Genomic DNA, 21,211 nt, shown 5'->3' on the forward strand with positions numbered 1-21,211 from the left:
CCGTCGTGCCGGGCGCTGCCCAGACACAGAGTTCCAAAGAGCTTACGGTCTAAAGAGAGCAAGGGGAAACTGAGGCAAGCCTGACTTTTGCCCTCGCAGTCCCCCAGCGGAAGAGGGAAGGAGTATTAGCTCCATTCTGCAGCCGGGGGTCGGTAACAAAGCCAGGAGCAGAGCCCAGGTCTCCTGCTTCCCAGCCCAGTGCTTTAACCCTTAGGCAATACTGCTGCTGGTGGCCAGCCAGCGTTCGGGATTCTGGGCATGAGTTCATCACCAGCTGACAGGGCCCTGGTGAGGGGCCAGAGGCATTGGTGGCTTCGTGTGTTGGATTGTCTCCGAAATCTGCTCCAGGCTGCTCCTGCGTCTGCAGACTGGGCTGGATGGGCCAGGGCTCTAGTCAGTGTCGAGATTCCTACTTTGGTCAGGAGTCTGGGGGGGGGGGGGGTCGGCGTCATGGGGGCAGGTTGCAGGGATCTCTCGCTCTGTGTCCCCTACTCATCCAGCTATCCATCCTCATCCCCACACACCCCATCTATCTATCTATCTATCCCCATACACCCTATCTATCTATCTATCTATCTATCTATCTATCTATCTATCTATCTATCTATCTATCTATCTATCTATCCCCCCACACCCCCTCTATCTATCTATCCCCATACACCCATCTATCTATCTATCTATCTATCTATCTATCTATCTATCTATCCCCATACACCCCCTCTATCTATCTATCTATCTATCTATCTATCTATCTATCTATCTATCTATCTATCCCCATACACCCCCTCTATCTATCTATCTATCTATCTATCTATCTATCTATCTATCTATCTATCTATCTATCCCCATACACCCATCTATCTATCTATCTATCTATCTATCTATCTATCTATCTATCTATCTATCTATCTATCCCTATACACCTCCTCTATCTATCTATCTATCTATCTATCTATCTATCTATCTATCTATCTATCCCCATACACCCCCTCTATCTATCTATCTATCTATCCCCATACACCCCCTCTATCTATCTATCTATCTATCTATCTATCTATCTATCTATCTATCTATCTATCCCTATACACCTCCTCTATCTATCTATCTATCTATCTATCTATCTATCTATCTATCTATCTATCTATCCCCATCCACCCTATCTATCTATCTATCTATCTATCTATCTATCTATCTATCTATCTATCCCCATACACCCCCTCTATCTATCTATCTATCTATCTATCTATCTATCTATCTATCTATCTATCTATCTATCTATCCCCATACACCCATCTATCTATCTATCTATCTATCTATCTATCTATCTATCTATCCCCATACACCCCCTCTATCTATCTATCTATCTATCTATCTATCTATCTATCTATCTATCTATCTATCTATCTATCCCCATACACCCTATCTATCTATCTATCTATCTATCTATCTATCTATCTATCTATCTATCCCCATACACCCCCTCTATCTATCTATCTATCTATCTATCTATCTATCTATCTATCTATCTATCCCCACACACCCCCTCTATCTATCTATCTATCTATCTATCTATCTATCTATCTATCTATCTATCCCCATACACCCATCTATCTATCTATCTATCTATCTATCTATCTATCTATCTATCTATCTATCTATCCCTATACACCTCCTCTATCTATCTATCTATCTATCTATCTATCTATCTATCTATCTATCTATCTATCTATCTATCTATCTATCCCCATACACCCCCTCTATCTATCTATCTATCTATCTATCTATCTATCTATCTATCTATCTATCTATCCCTATACACCTCCTCTATCTATCTATCTATCTATCTATCTATCTATCTATCTATCTATCTATCTATCTATCCCCATCCACCCCTGAATCTATCTATCTATCTATCCCCATCCACCCCTGAATCTATCTATCTATCTATCCCCATACACCCCCTCTATCTATCTATCTATCTATCTATCTATCTATCTATCTATCTATCTATCTATCTATCTATCTATCCCTATACACCCCCTCTATCTATCTATCTATCTATCTATCTATCTATCTATCTATCTATCTATCTATCCCCATACACCCCCTCTATCTATCTATCTATCTATCTATCTATCTATCTATCTATCTATCTATCCCCACACACCCCCTCTATCTATCTATCTATCTATCTATCTATCTATCTATCTATCTATCTATCTATCTATCCCCACACACCCCCTCTATCTATCTATCTATCTATCCCCACACACCCCCTCTATCTATCTATCTATCTATCTATCTATCCCCTTACACCCCCTCTATCATCTATCTATCTATCTATCTATCTATCTATCTATCTATCTATCTATCTATCCCCGTACATCCCTTCTATCTATCTATCTATCTATCTATCTATCTATCTATCTATCTATCTATCTATCCCACACTCACCCATCTCTCTTTCCCTCTCATTGCCATACATTCACTGTCTATCTCTGTCTAGTTCTCTCGCTCCCACCCCCAAGGCTGAGGAATGGCCCTGTAGATGGGGGATCTCCGTCTAATCTCTGTTCGGAGAGCAGTACGGTGCATGCTGACAGTGGATCTATGGCACCTGTTCAGACAAATCTGGCTGCTCCGAAAGCCTGGGGGAGAGAAACAGCAGCTTGTGAGAAAGGGAACCAGCGCCAAGGGTTGGGCTGGGGACACACATAGAGGGGCCCCGATGGGCTAGATCAGGGGTGCCCAACCTGAGCCTGAGAAGGAGCCAGAATTTACCAATGTACATTGCCAAAGAGACCCAGTAATACGTCAGCAGGCCCCCATCAGCCCCCGCCCCGCTCCCAGAGCCTCCCACCCTCGCCAATCAGCTGTTTCGTGGTGTGCAGGAGGCTGGGGGGGGGGAGGAGCGAGGGCATGGCAGGCTCAGGGGAAGGGGCAGAGGGGGGGCAGGGTCTGTGGCAGAGCCAGTGGTTGAGCAGGGAGCCCTCCCCCCCCGGCACACTGGAAAGTTGGCACCTGTAGCTCCAGCCCCGGAGTCGGTGCCTAGACAAGGAGCCGCATGTTAACTTCTGAAAAGCCGCATGCAGCTCCGGAGCCCCAGGTTGGCCCCCCCTCCCCCCCCGGCTCGCTGCTCCTCTCGGCTGATCAGAGCCCTTGTCTGTATGTGTCACCATCCGGCGCTGTTGAGGGAGCTGACGGGCCGGTGCGTCCGGGGGCTGCTGGGAACATGCGGGGGCCCGGAATGCGGAAGGGCCGGGAGAACATGGCTGGCCGGGAGAACCGGGACGGATCTAGACCACATGTGAGATTAGGCGGGTTGGGGGGGGCAGTGGCGGGGAATGTGGGAAGTGTCTTGGTAACTCACCGGGTGGCGTGCCCAGCTCAGGGCTCAGGCACCTGTGGCTAGCCAGCCCAGCGGCAGTAACGCCGGATCGCAGCGTAAGCAAACAAACCGATTGCAAGGCGGGCCAGCGTCGGCGTGATTGATGGGCGACTCGATCCCAGCGCTGGCTGCAGCTGACATCTTGCTTCGGATGCAGACGCACGTCGGAGGTCAGCCTCGGTCATTACACGCCAAGCAGGCAGGCGCCCGGGCGCCGCTCCGACTGCCGCCCCGGGAAACCTCTCCACCGCTGTCTCGCTCGCAGGCGGGAATGGGGCAGCCGCAGCCTGGGGATCGGGGCCCTCTGAGCCCTGGCTGGGTCTGGGAGCTGGTTTTTGGGGAGCCCTGCCTACGTGCCCCAGCTCACGCAGACAGTGACAGAGCTGGGAGCAGAACCCAGGAGTCCGGACTTCTCCCCCCTACCTGAATAATGAGACCCCCCCTCCTTTCCGGCATGGAGAAGAGAACCCAAGGGTTCCGACTCCCGTTCCGTGCTGTAAGCTAGACCCCACTCCCCTCCCTGAGCTGGGGATAGAACCCAGGAGTCCTGGCTCCCAGCCCCCCCTGCTCCAACCACTAGACCCCCCTCCCCTCCCTGAGCTGGGGATAGAACCCAGGAGTCCTGGCTCCCAGCCCCCCCTGCTCTAACCACCAGACCCCACTCCCCTCCCAGAGCTGGGAGAGAACCCAGGAGTCCTGACAACCACTCTCCCTAATCTTACCCACTAGCTGTGTTTTTTTCTCCTTAGCAAGGCAGAGACGTGGTGCTAGACTGGTGTATGGAAACAAACAGGCCGGCGGAGCTGGCCGTCACAGAGCCCCAGGTGCCAGACATTTCACCCCCTTGACTATAACTCCCTGCCGTAGCTGCCAGCTCCCGGCAGAACGTGTGTCCTGAAATTTCCAGTCCCCGCGACAAAGAGCAGCCGTTACTTAGCAACTCCAGGACCCCTTCTGCCCCATGGGGCCGGTGTGTCAAAGGCCCAGTGGCTGCCACGGCTCGGTCTCTGTCTAGCCGTGCCGGAGACGCCTGGCGTGGAATCGGAGTGATGGCTTTCCTTGATTACCTACTGCTATGTAGCGGTCTCATGGCGGGGTTAGTCAGCCTAGATCTCTACCCTGAGCATCACTTGAGGGTCTCCACCGGTAAAAGTCGCCCTGGGCAGTAGCAGATCTAGCGGGATTTGGGTTTCTGCTTTCAGCACCATGGACAGCGACGGCTGCGTATTCCCAGGGCGGCTGGAAAATGGGAATTTCCATCCCGCGGGGAATCTCCGATCTTGGCTCAAATTGGAAAGTCGAAAGAGCCGAGAATGTTTGCGTCACGGGGCCGCGCCGAGAGAAAACCGATTCGACGCTCCCCGAAGAAAATCAGAAATATTGGCCAAGCGGGGAGAACACCACCTGTTTTTTTGAGGAAACCGCGTTTTCTGTCGGGAAAACGCCTCGTTCCGTGGGGAAATCCTGAGCGGCTCTGTTGGTCATGTGGGGAGGTACTGAGCCGACAGGCCGGGGGCGCTTGGGGGGTTTGAAAGGCTCACCCATGCGGCTACGGGGGGGCATTGGTAGAAGGAAGGAAGGTGCCGTAGTCAGGGCTGGGATTTTGGGAATCTGGATTCAAGTCCTGCTTTGCCTCAGACTCCTTGGGCAAGTCACCTGGTCCCTCTGTAACTCAGTGTCCCCACGGGGCTCATGATCTCTCAGCCCCTCTGATTTCAAAACAAGAAAACCCCCCACTTCGTCACACTGGTCAATAGCTCATCCCCAAATATTTTGATTTGAAAGGGATGCCGCGGTCCCTCATAGGCATTGTAGTTTGGCTGCCTCATATGCCTAGTCTCCTCTGTAGGTCAGGACTACATCTCCCATGATGCTTCATTCCCTGGATTATGAGAGGAGGCGGCGGCATCATGGGAGATGTAGGCCAGCTGGGGGGGCAGCCCATAGAGGGGAATGGGGACACGAGGCACCTGAACTACAACTCCCATGAGGCACCATGATGTGCAAATCAAACTCTTTCCAGATGGGCAACTGAGTCACAGAGAGGAAAAATGATGTACCCAACACACGGGAAGGATTTGAACTCATGCTTCCCAAGTTCCACCCTAGCACCCAACTTATAGGACTACTCTGTTGTTAACTCCTGGACATCCAGAGGGAATTGAATACCTAATACATCCACCACCCCCCCCCACGCACACACACACATGCCCATCCTAATGACATTTCCAGCAACATCTGCATTTCACTCATCTTGGAGCTCGTTCAACGGTAGAGCAAATAACTTGGTGATAACTTTTTGCCTGGGCTCGCCTGCTTGCAAATTGAAATGAATGGCTGCCCGGCTTCTGAGAGGGGGCAGAAAAATTGCAATCCGATGCTAGTTATTAAAGCTGACAAGCTCAAAGAACTTCAGGTATTAGGAGGAGAGAGAGAGATTAGCTACACGCAGAAGGCGCCAGCTAGCACGCTCCCTGCAAAATGGATTTTTATCTTCGGAAAATTATCCAGGGAAGAGCAGGGAATGCCACCTATTTGGGAAGCTTGTCAATTCGTTAATTCAAATGTATAAACTGCTTAGGGTGGGTGGGTTGAGTCCCCCCCCCCCTTCATTGTCGAACCAAAGAGCGAAAATGGAAACAGAGCTGTCATCAGGGTTTTGCGTCGTTAACGCTTCTCCAGTTGGTGCTGCGGAAAGGGATCTGGGGGTCATAGTGGATCACAAGCTATGGTGTAACACTGTTGCAAAAAAAGCGAACATTGTTCTGGGACGTATTAGCAGGAGTGTTGTAAGCAAGACACGAGAAGTAATTCTTCCGCTCTACTCCACTCTGATTAGGCCTCAGCTGGAGTACTGTGTCCAGTTCTGGGCGCCACATTGCAGGAAAGATGTGGACAAATTGGAGAGAGTCCAGAGAAAAACAAGAAAAATGATGAAAGGTCTAGAAAACATGACTTATGAGGGAAGATTGAAAAAGTTGGGTTTGTTTGGTCTGGAGAAGAGAAGACTGAGAGGGGACATGATAACAGTTTTCAAGTACATAAAAGGTTGTTACAAGAGGAGGGAGAAAAATTGTTCTCATTAACCTCTGAGGCTAGGACAAGAAGCAATGGGCTTAAATTGCAGCAAGGCCGGTTTAGGTTGGACATTAGGAAAAACTTCTTAACTGCCAGGGTGGGTAAGCACTGGAATAAATTGCCTAGGGAGGTTGTGGAATCTGCACTGTTGGAGATTTTTAAGAGCAGGTTAGACAAACACCTGTCAGGGATAGTCCCGCCATGAGATGACTTTCGAGGTCCCTTCTAGTCCTACGATTCTATGATTTCATGGTTAGTTAGTTTGCAACCTTTTGTGGGAATGGAGCTCAGGAGAAGTGAGGAGGTAAATAATAGTGTAGACAAGTCACCCTGGGGTGCAATTGGAGAAGTGATTGCAGCATGGGTAGACACACCCCAGTTAGCTTGAATCTAGCTAACTTGGTGTATTGGAGCATAAGCTTTCATGGGTGAATACCCAGTTCTTGGTTGGGGTCTGGGCAGCACCCGGCACGACGGGGCCCTGATCTCGGTCGAGGTCTGGGCAGCGCCTGGCAGGACGGGGCCCTGATCTTGGTTGGGGTTTGTGCAGCGCCAGGCACGATGGGGCCCTGATCTCAGTTGGGGTCTGGGTGGCACCCGGCAGGACGGGGCCCTGATCTCGGTCGGGGTCTGGGCAGCGCCTAGCGCGATGGGGCCCTGATCTCGGTCGGGGTCTGGGCAGTGCCTAGCGTGATGGGGCCCTGATCTCGGTCAGGGTCTGGGCAGTGCTGGTGCAGTTGTAGACTGGGGTTGCTGGCTGCCTCTACCGGTGATACAAACCATGTGTGACTGCTGATCTGTAACACAATTTGTGCTTGTTGCCTTTTTAGAGCCCCTTCTGTGTGCAGATCTCAAGCACTCTGTCTGTCGGTCCATTTATGTGTCTGTCCCAGATTCGCCTGAATCCCAGATACACGCAATGATGTCTGTGAACATATGAATTGGTTGTCACAGCATCCCCTGGGAAGTGGGTTGGTCTCATCCTCATTCTCCCAATAGGGAAACTGAGGCACAAAGTGGGGAAGTGCCTCGAGTAAGGAGAGGGCTGGCAAGAGAATCCAGCAGCCCTGACCTCCATGGCCGTGCGCCCCACTGCTCTCACCACTCAACATCGCTCTGCTCTCCCAGCGCACGGAATAGAACCCAGGCATCCTGCCTCCCAGCCCCCCACAGCTCCCCCCTTCCGGAGCTATTCATGAAACCCAGAAGTCCTGACCCCCAGTCCCTCCAACCCCTGCACTCCCCTCCCAGAGCTGGGAACAGATCCCACCTTCGGTGCCAGCCCAGATCCCCCACGCGCGTCGCAGCGCCCGGGATAGAACCCAGGAGTCCTGACCCCCCAGTCCCTCCAACCCCTGCACTCCCCTCCCAGAGCTGGGAACAGACCCCACTTTCGGTGCCAGCCCAGATCCCCCACACGAGTCCTGACTCTCAGGGAGTCCCTTGCTCTACCCACTAGGCCGTGCTGCCCCTCCATAGGTCTTGGCTGCAGAGCAGGGGAGCACTTTATCGCCTGGCTCCTCGGCCCCGGCTGGTAGCGAGTGCCAGGCTGAAATGGCTGGGGAGGGGGAGGTTTATCCCCCTGCTTGTTGGACATGTATCCAGCCTGTTGATCGGGAGCTGAGAGTGGCTCTTATCAGGCGCCGGCTCGGCTCGGCAGGCGTGTGGCTGTTTCTGGGGAGCACCGATAAGTGCCTCTCCCTGCGCTGTGTGTGTGTCTGTGCGTGTGTGAAAGCGACAAATCTCAGCAGACCACACGGCACTTGAATAATGGAATAATCAGTGGCAAACGCCCACGTCCCCAGCGTGTCTGTCGCGGGCTCTCGCGCCCGCTGCAGGAGTCTGGGGCCGGGGGGAGGAGCTGGTGCCTTGGCACCTAAATAAACATTATTGTTGAGAAGGGTTTAAGAAAACCCCCCACAGGTGACAGCAGATGTGAATAATCACAAGATATTTAAAGCAACAGGACACAAATCGCCACCGGTGGGGATGAGAGACGGCTTAGCAGCGGCTGGCTGCATCTCTAGTCCAGCAGGACGCTGGCTTCCTTTGTAGGAGGCAGTGCGGCCTAGTGGATAAAGTAATAGAGTCGGGAGTCCTAGGCCTGGCTCGGTCACTGGCCCTCTGGGTGACCTTGGGCAAGTCGCTTCCCGGCTCCTTGCCTCAGTTTCCCCATCTGTACAGTGGGGATAATGATCCCGATCCCTTTGGTGAAGTGCTTTGAGATCCACGGCTATCTAGGAGCTAGGGATTATGATGTGTCATGGGAGTCTGGGGATCTGGATTGAATTTCCACCTCTGGCACAGACGGCTCCGTGGCTCCGTGTCTGTACGACCCTTCAGGCTTTGCCTACACACAACGATCATACCGCTGTAAATATGCTGCTCTATCATCTCCCTAGGCTGGACGCAGTTATAACAGTACAAATGGGCCGCTAATAATCATCCCCAGCTCTTCCCATCCACAGAGCTCAAAGCGCTTTGCAAAGGAGGTTGGTATTGTTAAACCCATTGTATAGATGGGAAAACTGAGGCACGGACGGTATGTCTACACTGCATTGTAGACCCAGGTCTGTGGGACCCAGGTTGTGGACTTGGTGTTTCCAAGCCCACGCTTGAGCATCCACACCGTCTTGTAAACCTGGGTCTCACTGTCATGCTGACACGTCCATACTGCGCCACGCAGACCTTCTGCCTCTGGTCTGTGGCTTGAGCCGCGTCCACACTGCAGAATGGCCCCGGCTTGGACCCAGGTCACAGCAGGGCTCAGGCTCTGACCCACCGCACTAGCAGGACCCAGGTCCTGACGGCTGGCTGACCCAAGTCATACTGATGTGTGTGTGGACGGAAGCGGGGCTTGGGCTCAAACCTGACTCAGAGCCCAGGCTGAGTGTGCCATGTAGACACCCCCCCCCCCCCGAGGGGAAAGGATGGGGCTGGGAATAAAACCCACTTTTCCATCCAGTCCTCTATCCACTAGGCCAAACTGCCTCCCTGTGGAGGAAGGGGACTAAGAGATACTGTAAGGGCATCCACCTGGGTAACAATATCAGCAAACAAAAATCACACCCCTACCCTGACACAGTGATACCAGACAAAGCCTGCGTGTAGAGCAGACCTCGGTGTTTCTGTGCCTCAGTTTCCCCACCTGTTCAATGGGGAGAATACTTCCCTAGCTCGCAGGCAGGGTTGCGAGGATCAATGCATCCATTAAGCCTGCTCTATGTAAGGTTTTTGCCAGTGCCCTTAGCTACACGGGTACGAGCACATTTATCCTGGTGTCACTCCAGCCGCACCAGGGGGCAGTAGCACTTGGCCTATGTAGCGGGATGGTTACCCCGCTCCTGCCCGGAGGGGTTAAAAACAGCCCGGGAGAGGGCTGGGGCTGGGGCAAGCAGGCTCTGATGGGGCCTGGGAGGACACGGGGGGCCAGCGGCAAGCGGGACACCGGCCTGCAGAGGGCACTCCGGAGCTGGAAAAAGAGCTAATTCCCAGGTAACCAGCAGGAGGCGCCGCAGGGGTGGCTCCTGCCCCCGCTACAGCCTATCCCACAGTAGTTAAAGCCATGTGGCTTGGGGGTGCCCTGAGTGTGAGCCCCAAATGCCATGCCCCTGACAGGCCCCACTTTATTAAAAGCCCATTGGGTCCAATGCCTCTGCCTTGATCCCGCTGCCAGGCGAGGGGCCTAGGAGCGGTGCCGGCTTCTGCTGAAAGCGGGGACACCTGGAAGCTCTAGCCGGCCCGGCTGCAAAGCCACGAGGTCACGCCGAGGGCAGGGGATTCGGAAGAAGAGCGTGGTGGGGTGGAGGACACCAGCCCCTCCTTCCCCAGCACCTAGCCTCAGGGACGGGGGTCAGACAGATGAATCATTCACCCGAGGCCCATCTGTCTGTCTGTCTCTCCCCACCCCTTCAGATTTCAGTTCCAGCGCCCCCCCTCCCCCTGGCACACTCCTCTCTTTTCTCCTCTCCCCTCCCCCCACAGCCTCGATTGCTGGCCGCCCATCCCGCTCCCCTGACCAGCCTCAGTCACTGATTCCTCTGTGCTTAATGTCAAGGAGGAGGGATGCGGGTTGCCATGGTGATCCTTCCCTGGTGATGGGGAAAGACTTCAGTTTAAAGGCACCTGGCATCTCAGGGTCTCTTGATTCCCTTTAAGTGACTCTCTGGGGCAGGTAGGATAAAAAACGGGTTCAAGTTCCCTCAGTCGGAGCAGAGGTGGGCGGTTCCTGCGTCGGAGAGGCAAAATCCGTACGGGACGGGGGAATGCACAAGCAATGACTGAGGCACCCAGGGGGTGACAAAGCCCAGTGGAACTTCAGAGCAGCATCACAACTTAGATCCACCTGCTCCAAGAGCCCCCAGCTCCTTAAGCGCAAGGAGAATCCCCCTGAGCAGTATAGGGCTTATGACACACATTAGAGCAATTCTGATTCCATCCTGTAGAGGGCAGGGGTACAGCTCACACAAACACACATGCCCAGCTCATGAAGATGCTCAGCACCGTGCCGCATCAGGCCTGGAGTGTGCTCTGGGGTAGGTGGGCAGTGGGGTCTAGTCAAGCGATCTGGGTTCTTTTCCTGGCTCCGACTTCCTGGGTGACCTTGGTTAAGTCACTTCCCCTCTGTTTCGCCGCCTACCTTTTGTCTGTCTTGTCTAGTTACACTGTGAGCTCTTCACAGCAGGGACTGTTGGGGTCTGGGCAGCGCCCGGCGCGACAGGGCCCTGATCTCGGTCGGGGTCTGGGCAGCGCCCGGCGCGACAGGGCCCTGATCTCGGTCGGGGTCTGGGCAGCGCCTAGCCCGACGGGGCCCTGATCTCGGTTGGGGTCTGGGCAGCGCCCGGCCCGACGGGGCCCTGATTTCGGCCGGGGTCTAGGCAGCGCCCGGTGCGACAGGGCCCTGATCTCGGTTGGGGTCTGGGCAGCGCCCGGCGCGACAGGGCCCTGATCTCGGTTGGGGTCTGGGCAGCGCCTGGCCCGATGGGGCCCTGATCTTGGTCAGGGTCTGGGCAGCGCCCAGCACAATGGGGCCACTAGACAGAATGGTAATACACCTAATAATAATAATAACGGGGTTGGAAAGGCTGAACTGGGGAGAGCGGGAGGAAGAGGAGAAGAGAAAGAAAAGCCGTTTCTGAGCAGCCTGTGTGCAGGGGGAGGCAGAGAAGGATGGGTTTGGGAAGCATCAGGGGATAGACAGACAGGGAAGGGGGCTGGGCACATCTCTGGGGAGTGGGAGCTGGAAGCAATCCGTCCCCCCGCTAAGAACCAAGCGCGGGAGCTGCGTTAGCATCAGCCGAAGGGTCTGACGGGCCTGGCGAGAGGTGTGAGCACGCCAGCCCCCGAGGACCTGCCGGGAAAGCGTCCGGAAGATTGAACGGCGCCGGACAGATTGGAGTCAAGCAGGATGTTCGCTGGAGACCAGAGAACAGCGAGCTCGGAGGGGTGAATCCTGAGCTGAACGCCTCCTCATGGGAATCGGTGCATAGGGCCAGTTCTCCAGCTGGTGCCAATCGGTGTCAAAGGGGTTACACCAATGGACAGCTGCGGAGGGTCTGACTCAGCATCTGTGGTGTCTCTTCAGCGGCCAGCCCCCTACGCCCTGCCGCGTCCTCAGGGTAAAGGCGGGCATGGAGTCTCTGGAGCCAGCCGCAGCAATCCTTGTTCCGCAGTCCAGGCCCAGAGCATGGTGGTTAAAGCACTAGACAGGGGATCTGCATTCAATTCTTGCTCTGCCACTGATACAAGCAGAATACGGCATCTCTCCCGGCCTCAGTTTCCCCATCTGTGCAATGGGGTATACTCCTTGCTCTGTCTGCCTTCTCTTCAGGCCGGGGACTGTCTCTCACTGTGTATACGCCGCGCCTGGCACAATAGGGCCCCGATCCTCTGTTTGGTCCTCAGCACTGCTGTAATACACCTAATAAATGCCAAACTCCTCAGCAGCTGGACCCGTCTCCAGACAGAGCTGATGAGAGTTCTGTCAGTTTTCAATGGCCTAACGAACAGGGGGGAGAGGGGAAGCCAGAGAGGAGGAAATGCGATAATTAAGTGAGATGAAAAATCACAGATGGGGTAGCAGCCAGGATGCAAGCTGGCCCCTGGCCAAAGGGAGGTAATTTACAAGCTCACGAGCTGCCTTAGCATTTGGGGTCACGGCATCGTTCAAAAATCATGAGACTGGCCCCCGAAATCGTGAGACTGGCTTAAAAATCACGAGATTCTTTTGTAAAAGAAGAATACGCCCAGGGTTCTTTTTCTTGGCTGTCTCGTTTCTGAGTCTGCCGGGCGGATATTGTTCCAGTTTTTCCCCACAACCCAGAGGGCTGGAAACTGACTTCTTAAAAAAGTTCAAGCTGAGATTCTTGTGGAAACTCAGGACTCCAGACACCACCTGCTACACGACTCGCAATGAAATCACATGAGCTGGCAACACCGGCCAGTTGCCGCGAAGGATTTTAAGAGAGCCGGGATGATCCAGTGGTTAAGCCTAGACCTGCCACTGAAATGCAGCCACGTCTGGAGTGGGGCATGCCCGCTGCTTGCAAAGCTGCACACGTGCTCTCCATCACGGGCTGGGACCCAGGTTTCAGTCTCTGACCTCTAGTCCAGACAGCGACCCCTGTGAGCCAAAGGAGCGACTCCATTAACCGCCAGCGGTAGTAGGCTGTTCTCTACATGGACCAGCCACTAGAAAGGGACGTGATACACTTTGCAACTGGGCGGGAGGTGAAGGAGACTCTTGGCAGTTGAGTTTGTAGTAATGGGGCTGCTGCTTCGGCGGGGCTGCCTGCTTTTGAAAGAAGGTGAATCTAAAGCTTCGGCAGATGCTTATTCACACGAGCTTTCCACTGCCCGAGAGGCTTTTGTGTGCCGAAATGGCGCCGGCCTTGGCCAACACAAAGGCTGAACGGGAGCGGGGGAGTTATTCCAGGGCTTTTCAGACGTGAGCTGCAGGGTAGGAGCCGTATTTCAGCCGGCTGGGCGCTCTCAAGGGGCGCTCCCCGTGCTCTGGCTTGTAGATGCCGCTGCGGCAGCCGGGTGCGTGTGGCTGGGCCTGGTACCCGTGTGGGCACTGGGAACCCAGCAGTGCCCCCCGGGCGCCCGTCACGAGAGCCAACCCAAACGTGCCAGTTCCTTTGCTGGAGAAGCCCGGCCCCACCCTGAGCCCGGCTCTCAGTCCCGCTCCAATAGCGAAATGGGGCCTTAAGGTGGATGGAAAGGACCCCGAGATTCCTGCCCCCCTCCATGCAGGGAGCCTCCGAGGCCAGTGTGGAGCTGCTCAAGGGGCCCTGTGCCCAGCGGGCTCACAGTCCCTGGCGTAGAGGGTGCATCGGGGGCGTGGCTGGGGTGCACTGAGCTGTGGCTGTTCTCTGCCCCCCATGTGATGCCGTCGAGGAGCTAGAGAGAACCACGGGGTCTGTTCAGCATCCAGCAGGCTCAGTCGAGAATCCCGTGAAGTTCCCCCCAGCCCGGGCCTAGCTCTTTCCTCCAGCACCCCCCTGGTTGCTTCCTCTGGCACCTCTTTAAATGTCACGTGTGGGAAACTGGATTATGATTGCCTCCCCGCTGGAGTTTATGATGCCTGGGCCGCGAAGGCTGCTGCAGCAGCGTGGGTGTGCAGCCAGAGAAAAATATCGGCGCTTTCCTTCTCAAGTGGCTTCGTGGATCCGCCTCCAAACACACAATGGCATCACGAGGCGAAGGAGTGAGAAGGGGTTCTCACTCCCCAAGGGATGCCGCGGGAGTGGTGCGATCCAGCCCGCCGGAGCTGCAAGGCTCTGCCACTGCTGGAATGAGTTGGAGCGTTCTCAGGTGCGAAATCGGCACATGAGCATCCCTTCCTCTCCATGTTTTATGTTCCCCAAATCTCATGCTTCAGGGCTGCAGCTGGTCTCCAGCGGGGGTCAGGAAGGAAAGAAAACGTCTCCAGTGTATTCTGTTTTATTTTTAACCCTTTCCCGGAAGGCTGCAGATGGGACACTGGCCAAGGGTGCATTGGTGCTCTGAGCTCACGGTCTGACAAATCCAAAGCTGGGGAAACTGAAGCACAGAGTGGGGAAAATCACGGATTAGGGATCAAACCCAGGCGTCCTGGCCCCCGAGCCCATTGGCCTTCCTACTAGACCACACAGCCTCTAATCCTTGTCGATTTGCTCCTTGAATGCCAGGCACTTGGGAGAAGAGGCAGTTTCTCATGACTCAGGAATATGAAGATGTTTCGGATTTTTTTTTTTTAATAACAAACAGTGGGTGGAAGGCAATGAATAATTACCACAAAAGGCAGCTACTCTGTCGAGCCGCAGAGAGAACATAGACATGAAAATGAGTCAGAGGGGTTGGGGGGTGATATAGGATGGGAGATGGATCTGCGGGAAATGGATGGGCTGTGAGAGAGGCTGAGATGAACGGAGAGTAGATGCAGGAGGAGGGGGAGGAAAGGAATGTTCTCCTGTTTGCTGCCCTAGCTTGATCCAATCACTAAAGGCTAGAGGGAGTCGGGGAAAGGACTAGTATGGCTAGTCCAGGATAATATACCTATTCTGGAATAACCCCCCCATGTGGACATTCTCTGCGGAATAAAAGTGATTTTGTTCCAGATTAATTACTCTGTTTTGTGTCTGAATAGAGAGTCCAAATGGGGAGATATTGCAAAATAGCCATTCTGGTCAATTTGCCCACGTAGACAAACCCAACTGAGATCAGGGCCCTGTCACGCCGGGCACTGCCCAGACCCCGACCGAGATCAGGGCCCCGTCGCGCCGGGCGCTGCCCAGACCCCAACCAAGATCAGAGCCCCATCGTGCCAGGCACTGCGCAGACCCCAACTGAGATCAGGGCCCCCATTGTGCCAGGCGCTGCACAGACACAGAAACAGTCCCTGCCCCGCAGAGCTTCCACTCTAAATAGGAAGGATCATTCTTCCCATTTTACAGATGGGGAAACCGAGGCACAAAGCAACTTGTGCAAGATCGCCCAGGTGAGAACCAAATCTAGATCTCCTGAGTCCACGCCCAGTGCCTTCACAACGAGGCTGTCACCGGCTCCTGCACCTTAGCCCTGAAGTGGGAAGGCAAGCCATAGAGTTGTCTTTCTGTCTTGGGGCACAACATTTAATTGCTGTTGGTTCTAGGGGCGCTGGGCTGCAGGGGGTGGGGGCTCAGCAGGGGGCCAGGGATACGGTGCTTCCGGAGGCTGGTTCAACAGGGATACATGTGTGGAGGGGGAGCTGCAAGGGGTCTTGCTTTAAAGAATGGACGACAGAGACAAGGTAGCAATAGAGGACCTGATTCTCTGGTCCTGTGCTTGGGGCAGAGACAGGGTGGGTGGGAGCTTAAAGCCTCTATTGCTCTGACAGCACCCTGCCTCTCCCCTCCCCCGCAGTGTCAATTAGAGCAGCCCCAAGGCTGCTCTACCTCATGCTCCATTCCCCCATATGGGCCCTGAGGGGCAGAGAATAGCCACAGTGCAGTGTGCTCTGGCCGGGAGCAGAGCCCTCACACCAGAGGCTCTCTGCATAGGTGGGGGGAGATTGGCAGCGGCTCCTTCCCCCGCAGAGTTGCATGGAGGGGTCTGAGTGTGATGGGGAGCCAGGCGCAGAGGCTTGGGGGCTGGGGATCAGAATCCGCGGAGGAACTCAGAGGGTTCAAAGGTCTATTTTCTTCTCTCCTTGTTTTATTGTCTTTCTCCTTCCCTCTCTCCCGGAAAGAACACCCCCCCTCACCCGCTTAGCACCGATCCCCGCCGCTGATTTCCCCCCGGGTTGCCTCGCTGTGCTTACAGAGTTCGGAAAAGGCCAAGAAAGAGGTTTGCAAAGGGAGATCCCCCCCCCCCACCTTTGGCTTCTGGGGAGGAAAAAACATAAACCGAAAACTCTCATCTCAGAGCCGCAGATTAAATTATTCATCGGCAAATTATCTCCCTCCTCCGGTTTGCCTGGAGATTGTTCTGCCTGCAGATGAGCCTTCCCTTAATCAAATTGGCTTCCCGGGCGGGGCGGGCGGTGAGTAGCACCAGACGAGACAATTGGCAGTTCTCACACCGGGAGGGCCCCCAGCCCGGATTCCCCCAAGATCAGGGGCTGATTGATTGCAACCCCCCTGCTGTGTAGCTCGCGGAGCACAAGGGAGGGGAGCGTGTGTGGGGAAAGCGTGGCCAGACCCCCAGCCTCAGACCCATAGCCGCTAAGGTACCCGCTTTGCACCAGACCGGGGAGGGGTGGGGGGAGATGCTATCCGTTTCCATGGCCACTCCTGCTTCTGGTTGCTAGGGAACCATACTGGGGAAGCAACGTTCAATGCTTTGGGAAACTGGTACCACCCCAGCCCCAATGTGCCCTGGAGAATCGCTCGGCCGAGCTCGCTCGTGTGGCTTTCAAGAGGGAGGGTAGAAGGCCGAACTCCCGGCCGTCCTGCTCCAGCAGACCCTGGGCCTGGAGCTAAAGGAGAATCGCCCTGGTGGTGTAGGGACCTGACACGCGGCTGAGAAGTTCTGATTCCCCGCAGTAGGTGGTGGTGGTGCACCACTGCCCCCTTCCCCAGGACAGAAGCATGGTCCTGAACTCCGCTCGCGGGGCGGGGGCGTAGGACAAACCCCTCCCCTCGGCATCTGCTATTGCCTAGCTTCAGCAGCTCCCCGCCAAGCAGGCCGGCTTCTCCTAGGCGTCCAGGGGTCTGTCTCCCGCCCCCGGCCCATTCGTTGTCTGGAGATTCCGCATGCCCAGCGCTGGCTTTGTGCAGCGCCCGACGTGACAGGGCCCTGATCTTGGTCGGGGTCTGTGCAGCACCCGGCACAGCAGGGCCCTGATCTCGGTCGGGGTCTGGGCAGCGCCCGGCACAGCAGGGCCCTGATCTCGGTCGGGGTCTGGGCAGCGCCCGGCACAGCAGGGCCCTGATCTCGGTCGGGGTCTGGGCAGCGCCCGGCACAGCAGGGCCCTGATCTCGGTCGGGGTCTGGGCAGCGCCCGGCACAGCAGGGCCCTGATCTCGGTCAGGGTCTGGGCAGCGCCCGGCCTGACGGGGCCCTGATCTCGGTCGGGGTCTGGGCAGCGCCTGGCCCGATGGGGCCCTGATCTCGGTCGGGGTCTGGGCAGCGCCTGGCCCGATGGGGCCCTGATCTCGGTCAGGGTCTGGGCAGCAGTTCCTCGGGCGTCGCCTTTAGCCCCGGGTGATGGGGCTCAGGCACTGGCTTCAGCCCCGGGCCCCAGCAAGTCTAACGCCAGCCCTGGTGTCCCATTAAAATGGGGTTGTGACCCACTATGGGGCCTTGACCCAGAGTTTGAGAACCACTGATTAAATAACAATAACCATCTTGCTCCATTGAAGTATCCCACCTTCGACCAGTCCTTAGTCTGGGCCCATCCTGAGCAGTGCTGACCAACCACAACGGCGTAACCTGATCTTAGAGTCTGTATTAATTATATTGATTACTTAAGAATCCCCAGTTATCACTTTGAGGGTTGGCAGGTTCTTGGCCCAAGATCAGGCCCAGTGTTATTAAAATTATTATACAGACGGTAACCCCGACGTGCACAGATGCAACACTCCCACGCTAGGAACTCTTTTATATTCACAAATATAGTTTATTAATACATTCAGCGCAGTGTCAAAGACCCCAACTCAGGCAGATGGAGATACGACGGAATGTCCATCTGCACATCCATCTCCTCACCCCATCTCCTGAAATGTCAGCCATCGTCTTCCTCATCACCATCACCTTCCTCCTCATCACCAGTGCCCGTCATCCTGGCACCTCCCAACGACTGCAGCTCTCTCTCCTACCGCCCCTAGGCTGCGATGCCCCTTTGTAATATGTGACGCTGGCGCTGTTATGTTCAATGCATATTCAGTGGGCGATTTTTCCCTTCTCTTATTTGTATTTCTTCACGTCACTAATGTTGGGGTGTCTTTTTCCTATAGGTTGGTATAGCAATGATCTCAACTTATTATATACGTCCATTCATTACCATGGCCCTTTTGTGGTTAGGTATCACATTGGTTATTTCGATCCTAAGTGGTTCTTTCCAAGTTCCAAGTTGTGGGGCAACTGGTAAGTTTAAAGGGTCTGAACCTAGGAAAGCCCCTGTGCCAACCTGCTTTAACGCATCCTCTATGGTAAAGGTCGCAGTCATACATGGACCTTATGCTTTAGCTCCATCTATCGAGGTGAAAGGTCCCAGACGTCCGTCTGCTCACTTTGCCTTAGTTCACCATACAGAATGTGGCCTGCAGATCCCTTGAGTTACAGCCAAAATATACCCTAATATAAACCTGTTATAGTCAAACAAATCATCAAACTTACAAGAAAATAAGAAACGAGATATATAGGCAAGCAAGCAGGCTAGCCTTAAATGTGTCTCACGGACCTGTTACGTATGTCAGCTGGTTGCCAGGACACTTCTGTGGTTGAATTATTTACCTGTGATCAGAACTTCCCCTTAAAAACTCTATTTTCAGCTCCCCAAATGCTTGGGGTTTTTCCATTGGGTCGTTTATCTGTGAAAAGTTCATAGGTCTTAAGCCTTATGCTGACTTGCGGAAGCTGATGTCTTACAAGATACAGGCCTGTAGGTTTCTTTCATTGCTGCTGACTAGAACGCAAAGCAGTCAATATAATAAAGGCAAGCTGGCCCCTTGGGCTACAGCAGCAGTGAACAGAATAAAGCAAACTAGCCATCTGGGCTACAGTGGCCCCAGAGAGGTGGCGATTTCCCCCCCCCCCCCCCCATACCTGTCTCTCCCCTGCCTGCAGCCCAGGACGCCGGTTCTGCTGACACCGCTCTCTGGTTCTCTCTGTCTCGGCAGGAAAAGCCTGCAGGTGAAGATTGTGGACGATGAAGAGTATGAGAAGAAGGACAACTTCTTCATCGAGCTGGGGCAGCCGCGCTGGCTGAAACGGGGCATCTCGGGTAAGGGGGGCACCTACTTCCATCGCCAGGCTGGAGTCGGGGACCCCTGCTTCTCCGCTCACCTGGTCTAAAGCCGGGGTGGGCCAGTTTTCCACCAGCTCCCTGTCCCTCTGTGAAGCGAGGCGGCATGTCCCATTGTGAGGGCAATCGCAGTCAGGACTCCTGGGTTCCAGATTTGGTGGGGGGAGTGGGGTCTAGTGGTTAGAGCAGGGGAGGGGGCTGGGAGTCAGGACTCCTGGGTTATATCCCAGCTCTGGGAGGGGAGTGGGGTCTAGTGGTTAGAAAGGCAGGAGCTGGGAGCCAGGACTCCTGGGTTATATCCCTGGCTCTGGGAGGGGAGTGGGGTCTAGTGGTTAGAGCAGGATGGGGGGCAGGGCCGGGAGTTGGGACTCCTGGGTTCTGTGTATTCATGGCTCTTGGGAGGGGAATGGGGCCTAAGGGTTCGATCGGGGCGAGCGTGAGTCAGGACTCCTGGGTCCTGCTGCCAGTTGTGGGTGGCGGTGGTGATTTCAGGACATTGTGCAGGGCAGGCTGAGCCGGGGAGCAGCAGGAGACGTCAAACGCCCCAGATTTCTTGAAGGGGCAACGTGAGAAATTCTGCTTGGAGAACAACCCTCGCTTGCATCCTGCCTGGCCGGAGGCCTTGCCCAGGGGTTTGGATGCATGTGTATTATGAATCCAGTTGATCAGAGCCAGCTGCTCCGGCCCCAGCATAGGAGAGAGGACAGGGCTAGAGAAACCGGACTGGAGAGATCAGAGGCTCAGTGGGTGGGGATGCGTCTCTGGTCGCTGTGCCAGTTGTGACTAACTCGTATTACAACCTGCTGCCCGTTCAGCGGAACGAGTTTGTCAGCCCGGTTCCTTGCGGGCAGGAGCCCAGCTGGGAAAAGCCCAGCTTATGGGTGATTGCCCCACTCACCCCACTTCTGAGCCCGGCCTCCTGCCTTCAACCGGGATCTTCCCTCTGGTTCCCCTCTGCGCGGCGCTGATCCGCTGGTCGGGCTCATGGCATGTTCTTTCTCCCTCTCTCTCTCTGCAGCTCTCTTGCTAACTCAAGGTAAGACCCTTTCTCCTCACCTCGTCCTCTCCTCCATTCTGCCCTCCCTCGCCCATCTATCCCCCAGCCTCCCCAGTGCGGGGGTCTCCAGGGGGCCGGGGCGCGGGGGGACTCCCAAGCCGTGTCGGCCGCCCATCGGAAGAGCAGAACTCACGCCGGGAGTGGGAAGTGCCGGAGAGAGAGGCTCCCGCTTTCTATTAAGGTTCCACGCCCAGCAGCTTAGGAAGGGTAAATACGTAATGAAGAGATGGGTAGCGCCATAGGCTCCAAGGCCAGATGGGATCATTTCTCACCATAGACTCATGGAGCTGTCGGGCGGGAAGGGACCTTGACTGGTCATTAAATCCAGTCCGCTGCACTGAGACAGGACCAAGCCAACCTAGACCGTCCCTGACGGGTCTGTCCAACCTGTTCTTCAAAACCTCCCGTGACCGGGATCCCACAGCCCCCCTTGGACGCCTGTCCCAGAGCTTAGCGCTTTTCCTAATATCTCACCTAAATCTCCCTTGCTGCGGTTCGCGCCCATTACTTCCTGTCCTACCTCTAGCAGACGTGAGACCAACGGATCACTGTCCTCTTTAAAACATATCTCCCACCCTGCCCCTCCAGTCGTCTGTTCTCCAGACTAGACGTGCCCAGTTGTTTTAACCTCCCCTCCTAGGTCAGGCTTTCATTTGGTTGCTGTCCTCTGGACTCTCTCCAATTTGCCCCCATCTTTCCTAAATCACGGTCCCCAGAATGGCACCCAGCATTCACAAGGGTGACCAGACGTCCCGTTTTGG

The 21,211-nt window shown here is 54.9% G+C and overlaps 1 protein-coding gene across 7 annotated transcripts in view; it reads left to right on the forward strand.

The window, feature by feature from the left end:
- Nucleotides 1-21,211, forward strand: part of SLC8A2 (solute carrier family 8 member A2) — a 53,616-nt gene that overhangs the window by 22,685 nt on the left and 9,720 nt on the right. For 2 of the 7 annotated variants that reach the window (XM_065420919.1, XM_065420922.1), the window contains exon 2: nt 19,269-19,372. In XM_065420919.1, coding sequence (XP_065276991.1) covers nt 19,269-19,372 — 104 coding nt within the window. Of the gene's footprint in view, nt 1-19,268; nt 19,382-19,529; nt 19,539-20,394; nt 20,430-21,211 lie in introns of all 7 variants that reach the window. The other 5 variants (XM_065420915.1, XM_065420921.1, XM_065420920.1 and 2 more) reach the window with 5 other exon arrangements.

Source organism: Emys orbicularis, chromosome 21 (genome assembly GCF_028017835.1).
Source record: "Emys orbicularis isolate rEmyOrb1 chromosome 21, rEmyOrb1.hap1, whole genome shotgun sequence".
In the NCBI taxonomy this organism is placed as follows: domain Eukaryota; kingdom Metazoa; phylum Chordata; order Testudines; family Emydidae; genus Emys; species Emys orbicularis.